The 19,365-nt window shown below is 47.6% G+C and overlaps 1 protein-coding gene across 5 annotated transcripts in view; it reads right to left on the reverse strand.

Annotated features, from left to right (window-relative positions):
• The window catches only part of PPP6R3 (protein phosphatase 6 regulatory subunit 3), a 1,439,644-nt gene that overhangs the window by 257,003 nt on the left and 1,163,276 nt on the right, over positions 1-19,365 (reverse strand). For all 5 annotated transcript variants that reach the window (XM_029582701.1, XM_029582702.1, XM_029582698.1 and 2 more), the window contains one exon: positions 10,707-10,804. In XM_029582701.1, coding sequence (XP_029438561.1) covers positions 10,707-10,804 — 98 coding nt within the window. The remainder of the gene's footprint in view (positions 1-10,706; positions 10,805-19,365) is intronic.

The raw sequence follows: 19,365 nt of genomic DNA on the forward strand, positions 1-19,365 counted from the left end.
CCGAACACCGGAGCGTGTACACCCAGACGGTAGTGCCGAGCAAAAGTGTGCAGAGACGTCCAAGTGGCAGCCCTGCAAATCTCCTGCGGGGAGACAAACTGACTCTCCGACCACGAAGTAGCCTGAGAATGCAAGGAATGGGCTTTCAGACCCTCAGGAAGCGGACGACCTTGACAAAGGTACGCCGAGGAAATGGCTTCTTTCAACCAATGCACAATCGTGGTCTTAGAAGCCTGCTTACCCCGGTTGGGACCACTCCAAAGGACGAAGAGATGGTCCGATACGCGGAAGTCAGTGACCTGGAGATAATGAAGCAAGATTCATTTGACATCCAGCCGGAGGTCGCCACCAGCCGTACCCGCGACCTCCTCCGGCGAGAACGCGGGGAGTTCTACCGACTGGTTGACGTGAAAAGCGGAGACAACCTTAGGTAAGAAGGAAGGACCCATCCTGAGAGAGACCCTGGAATCTGAAAAACGCAAGAAGGGCTCCCGACAGGACAGCGCCTGAAGCTCGGAAATACGGCGAGCAGAGGAAAGAGAGACCAGAAAGACAGTCTTTAGAGTAAGATCCTTGAGCGTAGCATGGCGAAGAGGCTCGAAGGGAGCCGCACAGAGAGCACGAAGGACTAGGTTGAGACTCCACGACAGACACATGGCCCAAGGGGGGGGGGGGGGGGGGCGGAGGTGTCTAACGCCCCTCAGGAAACGAATCACGTCAGGGTGAGCTGCTAAGGCATGACCGTCCACCCGACCCAGGAGAGAGCCGAGCACAGAGACTTGAACGCGTAGAGAACTGAAGGAGAGGCCCTTAGAGAGACCCTTCTGAAGAAAAGAAAGAATCAAAGGAATCGAGGCGGAGCGCGCAGGGACACCCGCCTCCGTACATGTGGACTCAAAACCTTTCCAGATGCGCACATAGGCCAGAGAAGTCGACTGCTTCCGGGCTCGCAGCAGGGTGGAGTTGACCTCCTCCCTATAACCTTTGTGCCTCAGGCGACGCAGTTCAAAAGCCAGGCCGCAAGACAGAAGCGATCGGCCTGGTCGAAATATACAGGCCCCTGCCGGAGGAGACGAGGAAGATGACCGAGGCGCAGGGGCCCGCCCACAGCTAGATTGATGAGATCCGCGAACCACGGCCTTTGCGGCCATTCGGGAGTGACGAGAATCACTGGTCCCCAGTGGAGCTCGATTCTCCTGAGAACTTTCCCCACCAGAGGCCACGGGGGTAACACGTACAGAAGGACATCCGCTGGCCAAGGTAGAGCCAGAGCATCCACGCCCTCTGCGCCGTGCTCCCTCCAGCGGCTGAAGAACCGATTGGCCTTGGCATTGCGCAGAGTCGCCATGAGGTCGAGGTGAGGAAGACCCCACTTGTCCACTATCAGAGCCATGGCCGCGTCCGAGAGCTCCCACTCTCCCGGATCGAGTGACTGCCGGCTGAGGAAGTCGGCTTGAACATTGTCTTTTCCAGCGATGTGAGAGGCCGCAAGGCACTGTAGGTGATGCTCCGCCCAAGCGAGGAGACGGCTGGCTTCTAAGGCTACCAGGGGACTGCGAGTGCCCCCTTGGCGATTGATGTAGGCGACTGTGGTGGAGTTGTCGGACAGGACTCGTACCGCCTTGCCGCGGATCAGGGGAAGGAACTCCCTGAAGAGCCAGGCGGACCGCCAAAGTTTCCAGTCGATTGATGTGCCAGCGCGACTGAGTCTGCGACCATGTTCCCTGGGTGGACTGAGAAAGGCAGACCGCACCCCAGCCCAACAGGCTGGCGTCCATGGTCACTATCGTCCACTGTGGAGCTTGAAGAGGCATCCCTTGCAGAAGATGAGGAAGAGTCAGCCACACTGTAATTCGTCGGCAGTAGAATCCAAGAACGGAAGGACTACGTGGAACTGCTCCGACACTGGCTGCCAACGGGACAGCAAAGCTTTCTGTAACGGACGCATATGAGCAAAAGCCCAGGGGACAAGGTCGATGGTAGAAGCCATGGATCCCAGGACTTGAAGATAATCCTAGGCTGTCAGGGAAGGTAGGGCAATCAAAGTCTGGACCTGATCAATCAGCTTGAGGGCTTGCGCCCGAGGTAAGAAAACCTTGCCTACTCGGGTGTTGAAGTGGGCTCCCAGAAATTCAAACTCCTGGGAGGGCTGAAGCTTGCTCTTGGAAAAGTTCACTATCCACCCGAGAGAGGCAAGGAGCTCCAAGACGCGATCCACCGCACCGCCGGCAAGAGGTCTCCGACTTGGCCCTGATGAGCCAATCGTCCAGATAGGGATGGACGAGAATCCCCTTCTGGCGCAAGGCCGCCGCTACTACTACCATGACCTTCGTGAAGGTGCAAGGAGTGGTCACGAGGCCGAAGGGGAGAGATCGAAACTGGAAGTCCTGGTTGAGAATGTGGAATCAGAGATACTTCTGATAGTCGCGGTGAATGGGAATATGAAAATAAGCTTCTGTGAGATCGAGGGAAGCAAGGAACTCACCGGGGCGGACCGCCGCAATGACCGCCCGCAGGGTTTCCATGCGGAAGTGGGGGATCTTGAGAGCCCGATTGACCCTCTGCAGGTCCAATATTGGGCGGAAGGACCCATCCTTTTTGGGCACGGTGAAGTAAATAGAATACTGGCCGGCGCCAATTTCCCTTTCCGGGACTGGGACCACCGCTCCCAGATCCAGAAGCTTGGAGAGAGTCTGGACCACCGCGTCCCTCTTGGCCTGGCCGCAAGGTGAGAAAAGAAAGATCTGGAAGTTCCCTGATGAGGTCGAAAGCGTACCCGTCTCTGATAATGTCGAGGAGCCACTGATCCGACGTGATCTTGACCCATTCCTTGAAGAACAGGGAGAGGTGTCCACCGAGGTAAGGAACCGAGGAATGGGTCGGCTGAACTTCATTGCATGGCAGGTTTAGCGGTGGCACGCACGGGCTGGCCCTCGCAAAAGGGCCGTCTGCCACAAAAGGACTGCGACCAGGACTGCGCACGAGAAGACCCCCTCGCAGAACTGCCCCGCCCCCGAGAAGCGAAGCGACGCTGGCCCCTGAAGCGAGAGCGAGAGGCCGCGAAGGATTGGGAAGACTTAGGGCGGTCCTCTGGGAGCTTATGGACCTTGTTGTCAGCCAAGGAGTCCATAAGCTTCTCAAGATCCTCGCCAAAGAGCATCTTACCTTTGAAGGGCAGCGTGCCCAGCCGGGTCTTCGAGGACTGATCAGCCAACCAGTGGCGTAGCCAAAGGAGCCTCTGGGCCGCCACGGCCGAAACCATCGCCTTCGCCTGGACACGGACCAGATTTATTTATTTATTTAAAAACTTTTCTATACCGTCGTTTAGTAATGTACCATCACAACGGTTTACATTTAGGCACGAATAGGTTTGGTTTCTAGGTTATCCATAGTGTGCCAATATTTACGGTTACATAGATTAATAATATACTCTAAACGAGAAGTGGGATGAGGTTACCATTTATATGATTGTCAGGTTAATCATATGTGTATACTGTTTTCATTTAATATTTAATTATGAGTAAAACAATAAAATAAAATAATTCTACTTTTTATATATAGGTGACTCTCAGCTGGAAGTATTTGTTGTTGTTATTCAACGCTCTCATTGTGAAATGCTTTTTTGAAAAGCCAAGTTTTTAGGCTTTTCTTGAAGAGTTTTAATTCTTTCATTAGTCTTAGTTCAAGTGGTAATGTGTTCCATAATAATGGTCCTGCCAAAGATAGTGCTCCCTCTCTAACTTGGGTCAACTTTGCTGTTTTGACTGAGGGTATAGTTAGTAGTGCTTTATTGTCTGACCTGAGATTCCTTTGAGGGACATGTAATCGTAGGGCAGTGTTTAGCCAGTCAGCATTTTCATCATTTATTAGTTTATGAATTGTGCATAGTGTTTTAAATTGCACTCTTTGTTCTATTGGGAGCCAATGTAAATCCGCAAGTGTTTGGGTGATATGATCTCTCCTGCCTTTCCCAGTAAGTATTCTGGCAGCTGAGTTCTCTAGTATTTGCAGTGGTCTGATTGTGGAATATGGTAGTCCTAGGAAAAGTGTGTTACAGTAGTCTGTGCTAGCAAATATTAGTACTTGTAGTACTGTGCGAAAGTGTTCTTGAGTTAACAGGGGTTTTAGTCTTCTAAGTACCATTAGTTTGGAATATCCTTCTCTTACTTTTATTGATATGTGTTGCTTAAGGCTGAGTTCAGTGTCTATAATTACTCCTAGATTTCTAGCTTTAACAGTTAACTCTACTGTTTTATCATTTTTAAGTTTGATAGGATTCTGAATTTTTACAATGTTTTTTCGTTCGAGGTGTATGAATTCTGTTTTTTCTATGTTAATTACTAGCTCCATTTGGTTTAATAGTTGTTTTATTATGTCTAGGTACAACATTGCAAAGTTTAGTGTTTTCTCAATAGATTCCTCGACTGGTAGAATTAGTTGAATGTCGTCAGCATATATGTAGTGTATGATACCTAGTTCTGCCAGTAGGTGGCAGAGGGGGAGCATGTATATGTTAAATAGAGTCGCTGAGAGTGATGAGCCCTGGGGGACTCCTGTTTTTAGGTCGATCTTGTCTGATATTGTGTTTTTTATCTGTACCTGGTATGATCTGTTTGAAAGATAGGATGTGAACCATTCTATTGTTTTCTTTTGTAGTCCTATTTCTTCCAGTCTTTTTAAAAGTATGTGATGGTTTACTGTGTCAAATGCTGCGGACAGATCTAGTAGTATCAAGATGTAGTGTTTTCCACTTTCAAATCCACGTAGTATGTTATCTGTTAAAGAGATTAGTAATGTTTCGGTGCTATAGTGTTTTCTGAAGCCATGTTGTTATGGGTAAAGTATGTTATTGTCGTCTAGATGTTCAGCTAATTGTTTTTGTACTGCGGTTACTGCCTCCAGACGTTCGGCTTGTTCTGTCTCACCTGGCGGAAACTCCCGGGCGCAGAGTAACTGTTGGACCCACTGGAGGCCCACTCGAATCATGAGACTGCTACAGCAAGACGCCCGGACCCCGAGGGCCAGAACGTCGAAGATGCGCTTCAGGTGAGCCTCCAGCTTACGATCTTGTGAATCCTTCAAAGCCGTGGAACCTTCCACCAGAATCGTGGTGTGCTTGGCCACTGCAGAAACATAAGAATCCACCGATGGATATCGCAACAGCTCCAAGCCCTCCTCTGGGAGGGGATAGAGCTTATCCATCGCACGCACCACCCGAAGCGCACCCTCAGGAGCCTCCCATTCCCGCAGGATAAGGAGCTTAAGCATGGGGTGAAAGGGAAAGGCCGAGGCCGGAGCCCGGAGCCCTCCCAGAACCGGGTTCATGTCCTTAGGGAGCGAGGCCATGAGTTTCTCCACAGAGGGACTCTCCAGACCCAGCTCCTGCAAAACAAAAGGGAGGAGGGGCTCTAATTTCTCCTTACAAAAAAGACGGAGGGCTCTAGGGTCATCCCCCTCTGGGGGGGGCATCCGCCGAATCCGAGGAAGCAGCGGGGTCCGAGGACACGGGAGACAGCGGGGGAGGGGGGGAGGACCCCCGGGACCATCCGCACCAGTCCCTGGGGCTCCGCGGCCGGTCCAGTGGTCAACGGCACTGAACGAGGGATTTTTGGAGGGGGGGGCAAGGGGGGGCTTTCGTCCTGCTCATGCAGGCTAGCTAGATAAGATTTGTGCATGAGGAGGACGAAATCCGCTGAAAAAGGGACCCTGGATTTGGCGGGGGGGGGGGGGGGGCGAGGGAAGGTCAGGACCCTCCTCCTGGGCACCCGCGGGGGCCAAATCGGGGGTTAAATTAAAAAAATCTGTCCCCCAGCCCCAGGGAGCACTGAAATCGGCCCCGGCTGCCGACCCGGGAAAGGCGTAGCCATGCCGGGAGGAGTGGAGCCCCGGGCTAAATTGGCTTGTCCTGCCGAGGAGGGACCTTCCCCACCCGGCACGCAAGCAGTGCAGAGGCCCTGCCGCGAAAAACGCGAAGAGGGCAGCCCACAAGAAAGGCAGGCTGCCAGCCGGGACATAGCTAAGCCGCAGCTGAAGAAAAAAAAAGCTGAAAAAAAAAGCTTGATTGACAGCCTGCACAGCAGGAGAGAGCAGGCGGGAAACCTGTTGCCTTCTGCTTCTCTGGCTGCCGGTTCTAGCCCTACTCTGACCAGAAAAAAATAAAAAAGCTGGTCAACTGCTGCAAATAAGTTAGAGGTAGGTGAGTACCTGCAACTCATTGAAAGTTTGAAATTTTTAAACTCTTTTTTTTTTTTTTTTTACTGAGCGCAGCAGCGGGTTAAAAACCCTCTCGGCAGCCAGAGGGGGAACGAGGCCCGGAGAGCGTCGGTCCCCACACTGGAAGCGTCCACGGACTCAGGACTATGCAGGGAACCCTCTCCTGCAAAAGGGGCAAAGCCCCCCTGAGCCTGGCAAGAGCTGGGAGACAGACGTTTCCCACAAAAAAAAGTAAAAGCACTAAAAGAAGGCAAAATTTCCTTCATAGATTTTTTCCTTTGTTTCTAAAACAAGCGGGAATCAAAAGAACTACTTGCTTGAGCCGAAAAAGAAAGAAGAAGAGGCTGACTAGCCTACAGCAGAGAACCGAAGGGGAGATGCTGCACCTGCTGGAGACAGACGAATACTGAAGGGGTAGAGGATAGGCTCTGTCCTGATATAGGGCATCCTTAAAGTTTTAGTCTGTCTCCACCTGCTGGAAAGAAGGCTCAACCCACTGTCTGGACTGATCCGGGTACGTACAGGAACTTCCATTTTAGGCAGATTACAAATGAAACATTCATAAAACTCAATTATCAACATACATGAAACAAAATGATAAAACAAGTACAGTCCTTTACAATTTTAAGACTAGCTCAGGGATGTACAATTCCAGTCCTGAGAGCCACAAACAGGCCAGGTTTTCAAGATATCCACAATGAGTGTGCATGAGATAGATTTGCATGCACTGCTTCCATTATATGCAAATCTATCTCATGCATATTCACTGTGGACATCCTGAAAGCCTGGCCTGCTTGTGGTTCTCGAGGTCAGGAGTTGGCCTCCACCGCCTTAATTATTTAATTTTTTCATTAAACTCACTCTCTCCTTATTTTAATCTATTACTTATATCATCAAGTCCCAAATATCTGAGCAAACATCATTGCTTTTACCCTCTTCCTAAATGTTTTAGTACATGTCTCTGGTTTTAGTACATCTCTGACCTTAACTTCTCTGGAAGAGTTCCAGATTGTGTCACTGAGAATGTCCTTTCCCGTGTCTTGTGAAGTCACATTGACTGAAGGAACATCTAAAAGATTATTCCACAAAAGTCTAACTTTCAGATCTATCCATGTTACAGGATTTGTGTGTGTAAATAGGAATGTGGAGATTAATGCTAGTATTTTTTAAAGTGTGCTGCAGGAGCAGCAAAATTTTTAAAATACCACTTATTTCTGCTCTGAAAGTAAGCACGTTTCAACATATGTGCAAATATTTCCAATGCAAGAAAACACATACTTTCTCTACCGATTTTATAAACAGACATGTATATTTTAGTTGCTTAAAAAACAGAATATGTATGCATAATAACTTTGATGTATATGCAGAGGCAGGTATCTTATAAAGTATGCACATATACTGTTTTGAACATACTTGTGTGTATTCTTGGAATCACCTGTTTACTGATAGCTCCACCAGTTCATCAATTCTTTCTCCAGTACACCTACATCCTCTAGCACTACATCCTGATCCCCCATCAGTTCATCCAGACCTCCTACCCCAAAACTGCAGACAACGGACAAGTCCAATTTAACTTGCATGAGTCAATTAGCAGGTGTAAAAATCTATGAGTCTACAAAATAGCAATTACCACACGTACTTCTGAACCCTGTTCCAGAATGCCCCTAGACTGCTTATTTTTTTCTACGGTAAAATGTACATGTGAAACTCAAAATATGCACATATTCATTGTTGAAAAATACCATTCTAGAAGCACAGTCCAGATATATTCCACACATTAAGGTGGAAAGAAGGCAAAACAATTACCGGCATGGTTAAAAGGGGAGGTGAAAGAAGCTATTTTAGCCAAAAGATCTTCATTCAAAAATTGGAAGAAGGATTCAACAGAAGAAAATAGGGTAAAGCATAAACATTGGCAAGTTAAATGTAAGACATTGATAAGACAGGCTAAGAGAGAATTTGAAAAGAAGTTGGCTGTAGAGGCAAAAACTCACAGTAAAAACTTTTTAAAATATATCCGAAGCAGAAAGCCTGTGAGGGAGTCAGTTGGACCGTTAGATGATCGAGGGGTTAAAGGGGCACTTAGAGAAGATAAGGCCATCGCGGAAAGATTAAATGATTTCTTTGCTTCGGTGTTTACTGAAGAGGATGTTGGGGAGGTACCCGTAATGGAGAAGGTTTTCATGGGTAATGATTCAGATGGACTGAATCAAATCACGGTGAACCTAGAAGATGTGATTGACAAACTGAAGAGTAGTAAATCACCTGGACCGGATGGTATACACCCCAGAGTTCTGAAGGAACTAAAAAATGAAATTTCAGACCTATTAGTAAAAATTTGTAACTTATCATTAAAATCATCCATTGTACCTGAAGATTGGAGGATAGCAAATGTAACCCCAATATTTAAAAAGGGCTCTGGGGCGATCCGGGAAACTACAGACCGGTTAGCCTGACTTCAGTGCCAGGAAAAATAGTGGAAAGTGTTCTAAACATCAAAATCACAGAACATATAGAAAGACATGGTTTAATGGAACAAAATCAGCATGGCTTTACCCAGGGCAAGTCTTGCCTCACAAATCTGCTTCACTTTTTTGAAGGAGTTAATAAAGATGTGGATAAAGGTGAACCGGTAGATATAGTATACTTGGATTTTCAGAAGGCGTTTGACAAAGTTCCTCATGAGAGGCTTCTAGGAAAAGTAAAAAGTTATGGGATAGGTGGCGATGTCCTTTCGTGGATTGCAAACTGGCTAAAAGACAGGAAACAGAGAGTAGGATTAAATGGGCAATTTTCTCAGTGGAAGAGAGTGGACAGTGGAGTGCCTCAGGGATCTTTATTGGGACCCTTACTTTTCAATATATTTATAAATGATCTGGAAAGAAATACGACGAGTGAGATAATCAAATTTGCAGATGACACAAAATTGTTCAGAGTAGTTACATCACAAGCAGATTGTGATAAATTGCAGGAAGACCTTGTGAGACTGGAAAATTGGGCATCCAAATGGCAGATGAAATTTAATGTGGATAAGTGCAAGGTGATGCATATAGGGAAAAATAACCCATGCTATAATTACCTCCCAACCTCCTATAAACCTATAAATGCCTCCCAACCTTCAGGAAGAGACTTAAGACTTGGCTCTTCAAACAAGCTTTCCCGGACTCCAGCTAATGTCCTTCAACTTCAAGTTCTATAACACAACCAGCTCATTTAACTGTTCGTTGTAAATATTTAAAATGCTATTAACCTTTTCTTTTTCCTTCCTCTCCCAGTTTAAGCATCCCTGTTTTTTGTAACTGCTTTCTTCCACACTCAGTTCCAGTTTGTTTTTTCTTTCTATGCACCACTGTTTTAATGTAAACCAGCATGATGTGATTTTATCATGAATGCCGGTATATAAAAACCTTAAATAAATAAATAAATTACATAATGTTGGGTTCCATATTAGGTGCTACAACCCAAGAAAGATCTAGGTGTCATAGTGGATAACACATTGAAATCGTCGGTACAGTGTGCTGCGGCAGTCAAAAAAGCAAACAGAATGTTGGGAATTATTAGAAAGGGAATGGTGAATAAAACAGAAAATGTCATAATGCCTCTGTATCGCTCCATGGTGAGACCACACCTTGAATACTGTGTACAATTCTGGTCGCCGCATCTAAAAAAAGATATAATTGCGATGGAGACGGTACAGAGAAGGGCTACCAAAATGATAAGGAGAATGGAACAGCTTCCATATGAGGAAAGACTAAAGAGGTTAGGACTTTTCAGATGGGGAGAACAGACGACTGAGGGGGGATATGATAGAGGTGTTTAAAATCATGAGAGGTCTAGAACGGGTAGATGTGAATCGGTTATTTACTCTTTCGGATAGTAGAAAGACTAGGGGGCACTCCATGAAGTTAGCATGGGGCACATTTAAAACTAATCGGAGAATGTTCTTTTTTACTCAACGCACAATTAAACTTTGGAATTTGTTGCCAGAGGATGTGGTTAGTGCAGTTAGTATAGCTGTGTTTAAAAAAGGATTGGATAAGTTCTTGGAGGAGAAGTCCATTACCTGCTATTAAGTTCACTTAGAGAATAGCCACTGCCATTAGCAATGGTAACATGGAATAGACTTAGTTTTTGGGTACTTGCCAGGTTCTTATGGCCTGGATTGGCCACTGTTGGAAACAGGATGCTGGGATTGATGGACCCTTGGTCTGACCCAGTATGGCATTTTCTTATGTTTTTATGTTCAATGTTCATACAATAGACTACATCTGCATACATGCTACTTATTCATGTATATGTTATCTTTATGTGCAGAATCCCTTTGAAAATTCCCCTTCAAGCATCTTAATGAATAGAACTACAATAATGAAATGCTAGAAAGTTATGGAACTATATTTTTGCATGGTGGCTCCCCAGGTTACAAAGTTCTATTGCCTGTATCAGGCAAGGTACATTCCTGTTCCAAGCCATATGAGCATGCTTTGTATACTCACCCTCTGGATGAACTGGTATACTGACATTCAGAGGATCCAAAGCTTCTGTGCTGGTTTCCATTTCTATAGGTGAACTACTTCTCAAGGCATCTTTTGAACTGGAAAAAAGTGAGAATATCTTTGCAGTATTTTTATAAATAAGATTGTCCAGAACTGAAGATGAAGTGCTTATAGCCACTGATAGAAATAAACCCTAACACTGCCATTGGAGAAATTACTTACCCGATAATTTCGTTTTCCTTAGTGTAGACAGATGGATTCAGGACCAATGAGTATAGTGTACTCTTGATAGCAGTTGGAGACGGATCAGATTTCAATCTGACGTCAGCCCTAGTACATATACCCCAGCAGGAAGTGCAGCTCTTCAGTATTCTCCTTGAAAAGCAATTGTGGATATATGTATGACTGAATAATTTGAAGAACTTGATTAACTTTATAACTTGGATAACTTGATTAACTTTATAACTTGGTTAACTTAATTAATTTAAACTGGTTGAATTGGCTATAGCTGGAGACCGCCAGTGCTCTCAACCGAGAAATGTCGACACCCGGTAGGATGGGTGTTCCAGTTGGAGGAAAGCATAGCTTACCCGTGAATCACTCACTCTCGGGGATGTCACTCGAGAATTCCATGAACAACGGCAGCCGTGGGTGGGATGCTGAGTCCATCTGTCTACACTAAGGAAAACGAAATTATCAGGTAAGTAATTTCTCCATTTCCTAGTGTGTAGCAGATGGACTCAGGACCAATGGGATGTATAAAATCTACTCCCGAACCGGGTGGGAGGCTGCCTGTGGCTCACTTAGTACTGCCCTTGCAAATGCTGTGTCTTCTTGAGCTTGGACATCCAGGCGGTAAAACCTGGAGAAGGTGTGGATGGAGGACCATGTCGCTGCCCGACAGATCTCGGCGGGTGACAGCATCTTGGTTTCCACCCAGGACACTGCCTGGGCTCTAGCGGAATGGGCCTTGACTTGTGAAGGCAGTGGCTTGCCTGCTTCTACGTAGGCCGCCTTGATGACTTCTTTGGTCCAGCGGGCTATGGTTGCTTGCGAGGCCGCTTCCCCTTGCTTCTTCCCGCTGTAAAGAACGAATAGATGGTCCGTCTTTCGTACGGATTCCGACCTTTCCAGGTATCGGGTTAGGAGTCTGCCGATGTTGAGGTGGCATAGCCTGTGAGACTCTTCCGAATACTTATACTCATCTGGCGATAGTAGCGAGATGGTTTGGTTGAGATGGAAGTGAGAAACCACTTTGGGGAGGAAGGATGGGTCAGTGCGTAACTGGATGGATCCCGGGGTGAGTCTGAGGAACGGCTCCCGGCAGGACAGTGCTTGTAGCTCAGAGATATGACGGGCCAAACAGACTGCCACTAGGAAGGCTGTCTTCAATGTTAATAGTCAGAGAGACAGGCCGCGAAGAGGTCTGAAGGAGGCTCCTGCTAAGAAATCTAGGACCAGATTGAGGTTCCAAAGAGGCACCGGCCACTTTAGGGGTGGTCGGATCTGCTTGACTCCTTTCAGAAAGCGGGAGACATCTGGGTGGGAGGCTAGGCTGCCGCTCTTGCTCTTGCTTCCGTAGCATGTACCTTGATGGAGTTGAGAGACCATCCCTTCTGTAGTCCGTTTTGCAGGAGTTTACCAAAATCGCATGAATTTTGACTAAGTGTGGAACGATGTCGCCGTCCTCACACCAGGCTTCGAATACTCTCCAAATTCTTATGTATGTTAGGGATGTGGAGAACTTGCATGCTCGGAGCAGGGTGTCAATTACTGCCCTCGAGTATCCGTTCTTCCTCAGGCGAGTCCTCTCAATGGCCAGGCCATAAGAGAAAATAGAGCTGGATCTTCGTGGAGGATCGGTCGGTCCTTGTTGGAGTAGGTCTCTGTGTGGGGATAGCGGGAGGGGGCTCCCTGTCAGCAGTCTTCGCATGTCTGCGTACCACAGTCTTCTTGGCCAGTCCAGGGCCACTAGAAATAACTGGTCCCCTGTGGTGCTCTATCTTATCTTGTGGATGACTGCACCCAATAGAGGCCACGGTGGGAAGGCGTATAATAGAGTTTCCTGTGGCCAGATCTGTACCAGGGCATCGATTCCCTGGGACTGAGGTTCCCGCCTGCGGCTGAAGAAGTTGGGCACTTGGGCGTTGGACCGGTTTGCCAGTAGATCCATGGCTGAAGTTCCCCAACGGTTTACTATCAATTGGAATGCTGTGGTCGACAGCCTCCATTCTCCTGGGTCTAGACTTTCTCTGCTGAGGAAATCCGCAGTGAGTTTGTCTTTCCCTGCGATGTGGATGGCCGTGATCTCTTGAAGTTTCGCTTCCACCCATGTCATTAGGGGTCTATTTCCAGAGACACCTGTTGGCTTCTGGTTCCTCCCTGACGGTTGATGTAGGCCACTGTTGTGGCGTTGTCCGACATTACTCTGACAGATTTGTCTCGTAGTCTGTGACCGAACCGTAGGCTGACTGCCTGGGCTTCTAGGCTACTGATGTTCCATCCCAATGTTTTTGTTCCATTGCCCCTGGGCGGTTAGCTCCTTGTAGTGTGCTCCCCATCCTCGTAGTCTGGCGTCTGTGGTGAGCAGGATCCAGGTTGGTGAGGATAGTCTCACTCCCTGGCTCAGATAGCCTTCTTGTAGCCACCATCGTAGTTGGGTCCGAACTTTGTCTGGGAGCTGAAGACGTACGGTGCAGTTCTGGGACAGCGGGTTCCATCATAATAGTAGTGAGCGCTGTAGGGGTCTCATGTGAGCTCTTGCCCATGGCACTACTTCCAGTGTGGATGCCATGAGGACAAGAACTTGGAGTAGTCCCATGCCGTGGGGCAAAGCTAACTCAACAGGGTTCGCAACTGGGTCATCAGTTTTGATCTCCTTGTCGGTGTCAGGATGACCTTGTCTTATTTGGTGTCGAACCAGACTCCCAAGTATTCTAGAGATTGGTAGGGCTGCAGACCGCTCTTTTTTGGGTTGACCACCTACCCGAGGTTCTCCAGTAGAGTTTTGACTCTGTTGGTCGCCTGGTGGCTTTCCTCTGGGGATTTCGCCCTGATCAGCCAATCATCTAGATAAGGGTGTACGAGGATTACATAGAAACATAGAAATGACGGCAGAAGACGACCAACGGCCCATCCAGTCTGCCCAGCAAGCTTTCACACTTATTATTTTTTTTCTCATACTTATCTGTTACTCTTGGCCCCCATCAGCAACCCCCTGGTTCCAGTTTCCCCCCCACTCCCACCATTGATGTAGACAGCAGTGCTGGAGCTGCATCCAAGCGAAACATCCAGCTCAATTGGTCAGGGGGTGCAACTGCTGCAATAAGCAAGTTACTCCCATGCTTGTTTGTTTACCAAGCCTGTGCCATTCAGTCCTTGTTAGTTGTTGTCTGAATATAATTCCTCTTTTCTTTATTCCCCCTGCCGTTGAAGCATTGCGTTGTGCTGGATATGTATTCCCAGTGAAGTATCAGGCTTAACTGATTCAGGGTAGTAACCGCCGTAACAAGCAAGCTACTCCCATAATTATTTGTTTACCCAGACTATGTAATTCATTCCTTGTTGGTTGTTGCCTGAATAAAAATCCTCTTTACCTCTTTCCCTGTCTGCCGTTGAAGCAGAGAGCTATGCTGGATATGCACTGAAGGTGGGTCATCAGCACTGTGATTATTGGTTTGGTTCAAGATGGACAATTTCACTACATACTGAATTGCTCAAAGATAAGTTGAAATTTTTACTGTTGGATTTGCATAAAGTATGATATCATTTCGGGCTCAACACAGCCTTGGATTTGGCAAGTTTTAAGTGCATAAGAAAAATATTTAAAAAATAGTTTCATCAACATGACCTATGATTATTTATAAGGCCGAGTTGAATAGGCGAAAGCCCTGACGAGGAAGCCTAGTATGATGGTCATTTTCGGATATAGTTAGCTGTGCAGCGTCTATATATTTTGGTTCAAGGGGAAGAATATTGGGGTTTTTAGTTGCATTGGTCTATTTCCATTACTTTTCGTTCACAACTTAAGTCCTACTCTATTGATTTGGAGGTTCCACAGTATTTATCCCATGCCCTTTTGAAGTCCTTCACAGTTTTGGTCTTCACCACTTCCTCCAGAAGGGCGTTCCAGGCATCCACCACCCTCTCCGTGAAGAAATACTTCCTGACATTGGTTCTGAGTCTTCCTCCCTGGAGTTTCAAATCGTGACCCCTGGTTCTGCCGATTTTCTTCCAATGGAAAAGGTCTGTCATTGTCTTTAGATCATTAAAACCTTTCAAGTATCTGAAAGTCTGTATCATATCACCTCTGCTCCTCCTTTCCTCCAGGGTGTACATATTTAGATTCTTCAATCTCTCCTCGTAAGTCATTCGATGAAGACCCTCCACCTTTTTGGTCGCCCTTCTCTGGACCGCTTCCATCCTGTCTCTGTCCCTTCGGAGATACGGTCTCCAGAACTGAGCACAGTACTCTAGGTGAGGTCACACCAAGGACCTGTACAAGGGGATAATCACTTCCCTTTTCTTGCTCGATATTCCTCTCTCTATGCAGGCCAGCATTCTTCTGGCTTTAGCTATCGCCTTGTCACATTGTTTCACCGACTTCAGATCGTTAGACACTATCACCCCAAGGTCTCTCTCCCGCTCCGTGCACACCAGCCCTTCCCCCCTCATCGAATACTGTTCTTTCGGATTTCCACACCCCATATGCATGACTCTGCACTTCTTGGCATTGAATTTCAGCTGCCATATCTTCGACCACTCTTCCAGCTTCCTTAAATCTCGTCTCATTCTCTACACTCCTTCTGGCATATCCACTCTGTTGCAGATCTTAGTGTCATCCGCAAAAAGACAAACCTTACCTTCTATCCCGTCCGCAATGTCGCTCACAAAGATATTGAACAGGACCAGTCGCAACACCGATCCTTGCGGCACTCCATTTAATACCGCTCTCTCTTCAGAGTAAGTTCCATTTACCATCACACATTGTCTTCTGTCCGTCAACCAGTTTGCAATCCAGGCCACCACCTTGGCAACTCACTCCTAAGCTTCTCATTTTATTCACCAGCCTCCTTTACGGGACCATATCAAAAGCTTTGCTAAAATCCAAGTAGATGACATTGACCGCTCTTCCTTGATCCAATTCCTTAGTCATCCATTCAAAAAAGTCGATCTTGTGAAGCAGGACCACCGCTGCTCTTCTCCAATCACTCGGCACAACTCCCGTTTCGAGGGAGCTATTGAACAGGTCACACAGCGGAGCCGCCAGCACATCTCTGAGCTCCCTCACTATCCTGGGATGAATCTCATCATGCCCCATGGCTTTGTCCATGTTCAGTTTTCCTAGCTCTTCCCATACATTCTCTTCCGTAAATGGAGTTTCATCCATTCCGCTTCCCTCCAGTTTCTTGTTGACTAGTGTCGGTCCTTCTCCAGGGACTTCTTTAGTGAACACCGAAATGAAGTATTCGTTTAATAATTCTGCCATTACTTCATCTGTTTCCACCCATTGATCCATTTCACCTTTCAATTTCAGTATACCACTTTGGACTTTTCTCCTTTCACTGATGTATCTGAAAAATGTTTTGTCACTTCGCTTTACCTCTTTGGCAATTCTTTCTTCCGCTTGAATTTTTGCTTTCTTGATTGCTTTCTTCGTCTCCCTCAGTTCCACTAGATATTTACTGTTTGGTTGGTTATAGTTCCTACTTGTTTGATGTAAACCAAGCTGATTTGATTTGTATCAAGAAATTCGGTATAGAAAAGCCTTAAATAAATAATAAATAAATAAATATTTCTTCCTTGTGTTCTTCGCTTTGGGATTCTTTATATTTCTTGAATGCTGTTCTTTTAGCTTTTATTTTGTCTGCCACCTCCTTTGAGAACCAGATAGGTCTCATTTTTCTCTTGCTTTTCTTTTCTAACATGTAGATTAGTTGCCTTGGTAATTGGTCCTTTCAGTTTGGCCCACTGTTGTTCCACATCTCTCTTGTTCTCCCAGCCTTCTAGTTCTTCCTCCAGGTACTTCCCCATTTCATCAAAGTCCATGTTTTTGAACTGCAAAACTCGAGTCTTCGTGCTACTTCTCCGTAACCAATTTGAGATATGAAACCATACTGTATGATGATCACTGGTGCTGAGGTGGGCACCCACTTGGACATTAGAGACGTTATCTCCATTAGTGAGAACCAAGTCGAGTATAGCTCCCTCCCTCATGCATTCCATTACCATTTGTTTAAACAGAACTCCTTGCAGGGCATCCACTATCTCTCTACTACTGTTAGATTCTGCAGAAGGGATTCTCCAGTCTACATCCTTTCTTCCTCAGTGTTGCTGCCACTACTACCATGATCTTGGTGAACGTCTGGGATGCTGTGGCTAACCCGAATGGTAGTACCAGGAACTGGTAGTGAAGGTCCAGGATCGTGAAGCGTAGAAAACGCTGATGCTCTTGATGGATTGGGATGTGTAGGTAGGCTTTCGACAGATCCAGGGATGTAAGGAATTCTCCCGGTTGTATCGCCCTTATTACAGAGTGTAGGGATTCCATGCGGAAGCGAGGAATCTTCAGGTGGTGGTTGACCGGCTTGAGGTCCAGGATGGTCCTGAACATTCCTTCTTTCTTGAGAACGATAAAATAGATGGAATAATGTCCAGTATTTATTTGTTGTGCAGGCACCGGTGTTATAGCCTCTAAGGCTAGCAATCTGGTCAGTGTAGCTTCCACTGCCATCCTCTTGGAAGGGTCGTGGCAGGGGGATTCCACAAACTTGTCCGGAGGGAGATGGTGGAAATCCAGGTAATATCCCTCTCGAATGATGGCTAGGACCCACTTGTCCGAAGTTATCTCGACCCATCTTTGGTAGAATATGGCAAGTCTGCCCCTATTGCTTCTTCCTTTGGACAGGTCGGCTGATTTTCATTGTGGGGTGCGGCTGGGGCCTGGGTCCGAGCTGGCTCCCCTTTTGTTTTGCTTGTTCCGAAAGGACTGGCTCCTGCCTGCAGGGCAAGCCACTTGATATGTTCTTCTGTATGGTTTGAAGCGCTGTGATCCTCTGCCCCTGGAATTTCGGGGGAAGGGTCGCTGGTTTCTCTTATTCCTGTCCTCCGGTAGCTGCGGCAGTGGGGATTCGCCCCATTTGTTGGCTAGTTTCTCTAGTTTGCTTCCTAACAGGAGGGTTCCCTTGAAGGGCATCCTTGTGAGTCTTGTTTTGGAAGATGCGTCGGCCGACCAGCTTCGGAGCCAAAGTTATCTTCTGGCTGCCACAGCTGATGACACGTCTCTAGCTGCAGTGCGCACCAGATCAGAAGCAGCATCCGTGAGGAATGATACTGCTGGTTCCAGGGCCTCCCCAGGAGTGTTTTTCCTGGTCTGTGATAAGCAGGCACGTGTCACCACGGCACAGCAGGTTGCAATCTGTAGAGACATAGTGGAAACATCAAAAGACTGTTTGAGGATGGATTCCAGACATCTGTCTTGAGCATCCTTGAGTGCTGCTCCTCCCTCAACTGGGATAGTAGTGTGCTTCGAGACCACGCAGACCATAGCACCCACTTTCCGACATGCCAGGAGATCTTTGGCAGCTGGGTCCAGAGGGTACATGGCTGCCAGGGCACGCCCCCCCTTTGAACATAGTCTCCGGGGCATCCCATTCCAGGTCAATTAGCTGCTGGACGGCTTGCAATAGTGGAAAATGATAGGAGGTCTGACGGAGTCCCTCTAGTAGGGGATTCGTCTTAAGTTCCCCCGAGGCACTTGTGCCTGGAAAGGCGAGCTCTTTCAAGCTTTGTGTGACCAGTTCTGAAAGCTCGTCCTTGGTGAAGAAGCACCTCATGGTTTGGTGTGGCTCTGTCCCTGGAGTGAGTTCCCCTTCCTCCAGGGGTTCTAATTCCTCATCTGAGTTGTCCATGTCCCCGAAGGTGGGGCTTCTGGGCATTGGAATCGCTTCCCTGGGCACAGAGGGTCCCAGGATGTTGAGGTCCTCTGGCAGAGGTTGTGGTCTTATTATCGGAGGCCCCGGTTGCATGTGGACGAAAGTATGCAGGCCTTTGAAGAATTCCACCCAGGAGATAGATGCTGGGTCTAAATTAAGAGGCGCTGTGTCCCTGGGGAGCCCTGTTTGAGGGAAGGTCCCGCTGGGAGAAGCTAGGTCCAGCGTATTGTTCGAGAAGCTGAAACCCGGTACCGGCTGGGGATGGCCCTGGGCTGGATCCACCAGGGCCTCCTCGCACTGTATACAGAGGGCCGTGGCCTCCTCATGCTGTGCAGCTCTAATGTGGCATGCTGGGAAAGGCCCTGAGCCTTGAGCTTCTTTTCCGGTGGTGCCATGGCTTGTGCACGTAAAATACAGTTATGCGCTCCGGTGCGAAGTTGTGCACGTAGGATTTGTATGTGCTCAGGGGATGTGCGCGCTGTTGTGTGCACAGATCGAAGTTATGCGCCCGGCACGGTAAGCGCGTGGCTATACGCGTCGCTTGTGTGCACGGTACTTGGGCACCTGACGTTGTGCGCACAAGGTATTTGTGCGCCCAGCTCGCCTTTGTGTGCAAGGATCGGGGCGGCGGACAGGGCGGCAAACAGATCAAAATGGTGATGGCAACCACCTCGGAGTGTCTCCACATGGGAGAACCCTCGGATCTGACTTGGGTCTAGCCCTGC

This window comes from Rhinatrema bivittatum, chromosome 17 (assembly GCF_901001135.1).
Source record: "Rhinatrema bivittatum chromosome 17, aRhiBiv1.1, whole genome shotgun sequence".
NCBI classification, from domain to species: domain Eukaryota; kingdom Metazoa; phylum Chordata; class Amphibia; order Gymnophiona; family Rhinatrematidae; genus Rhinatrema; species Rhinatrema bivittatum.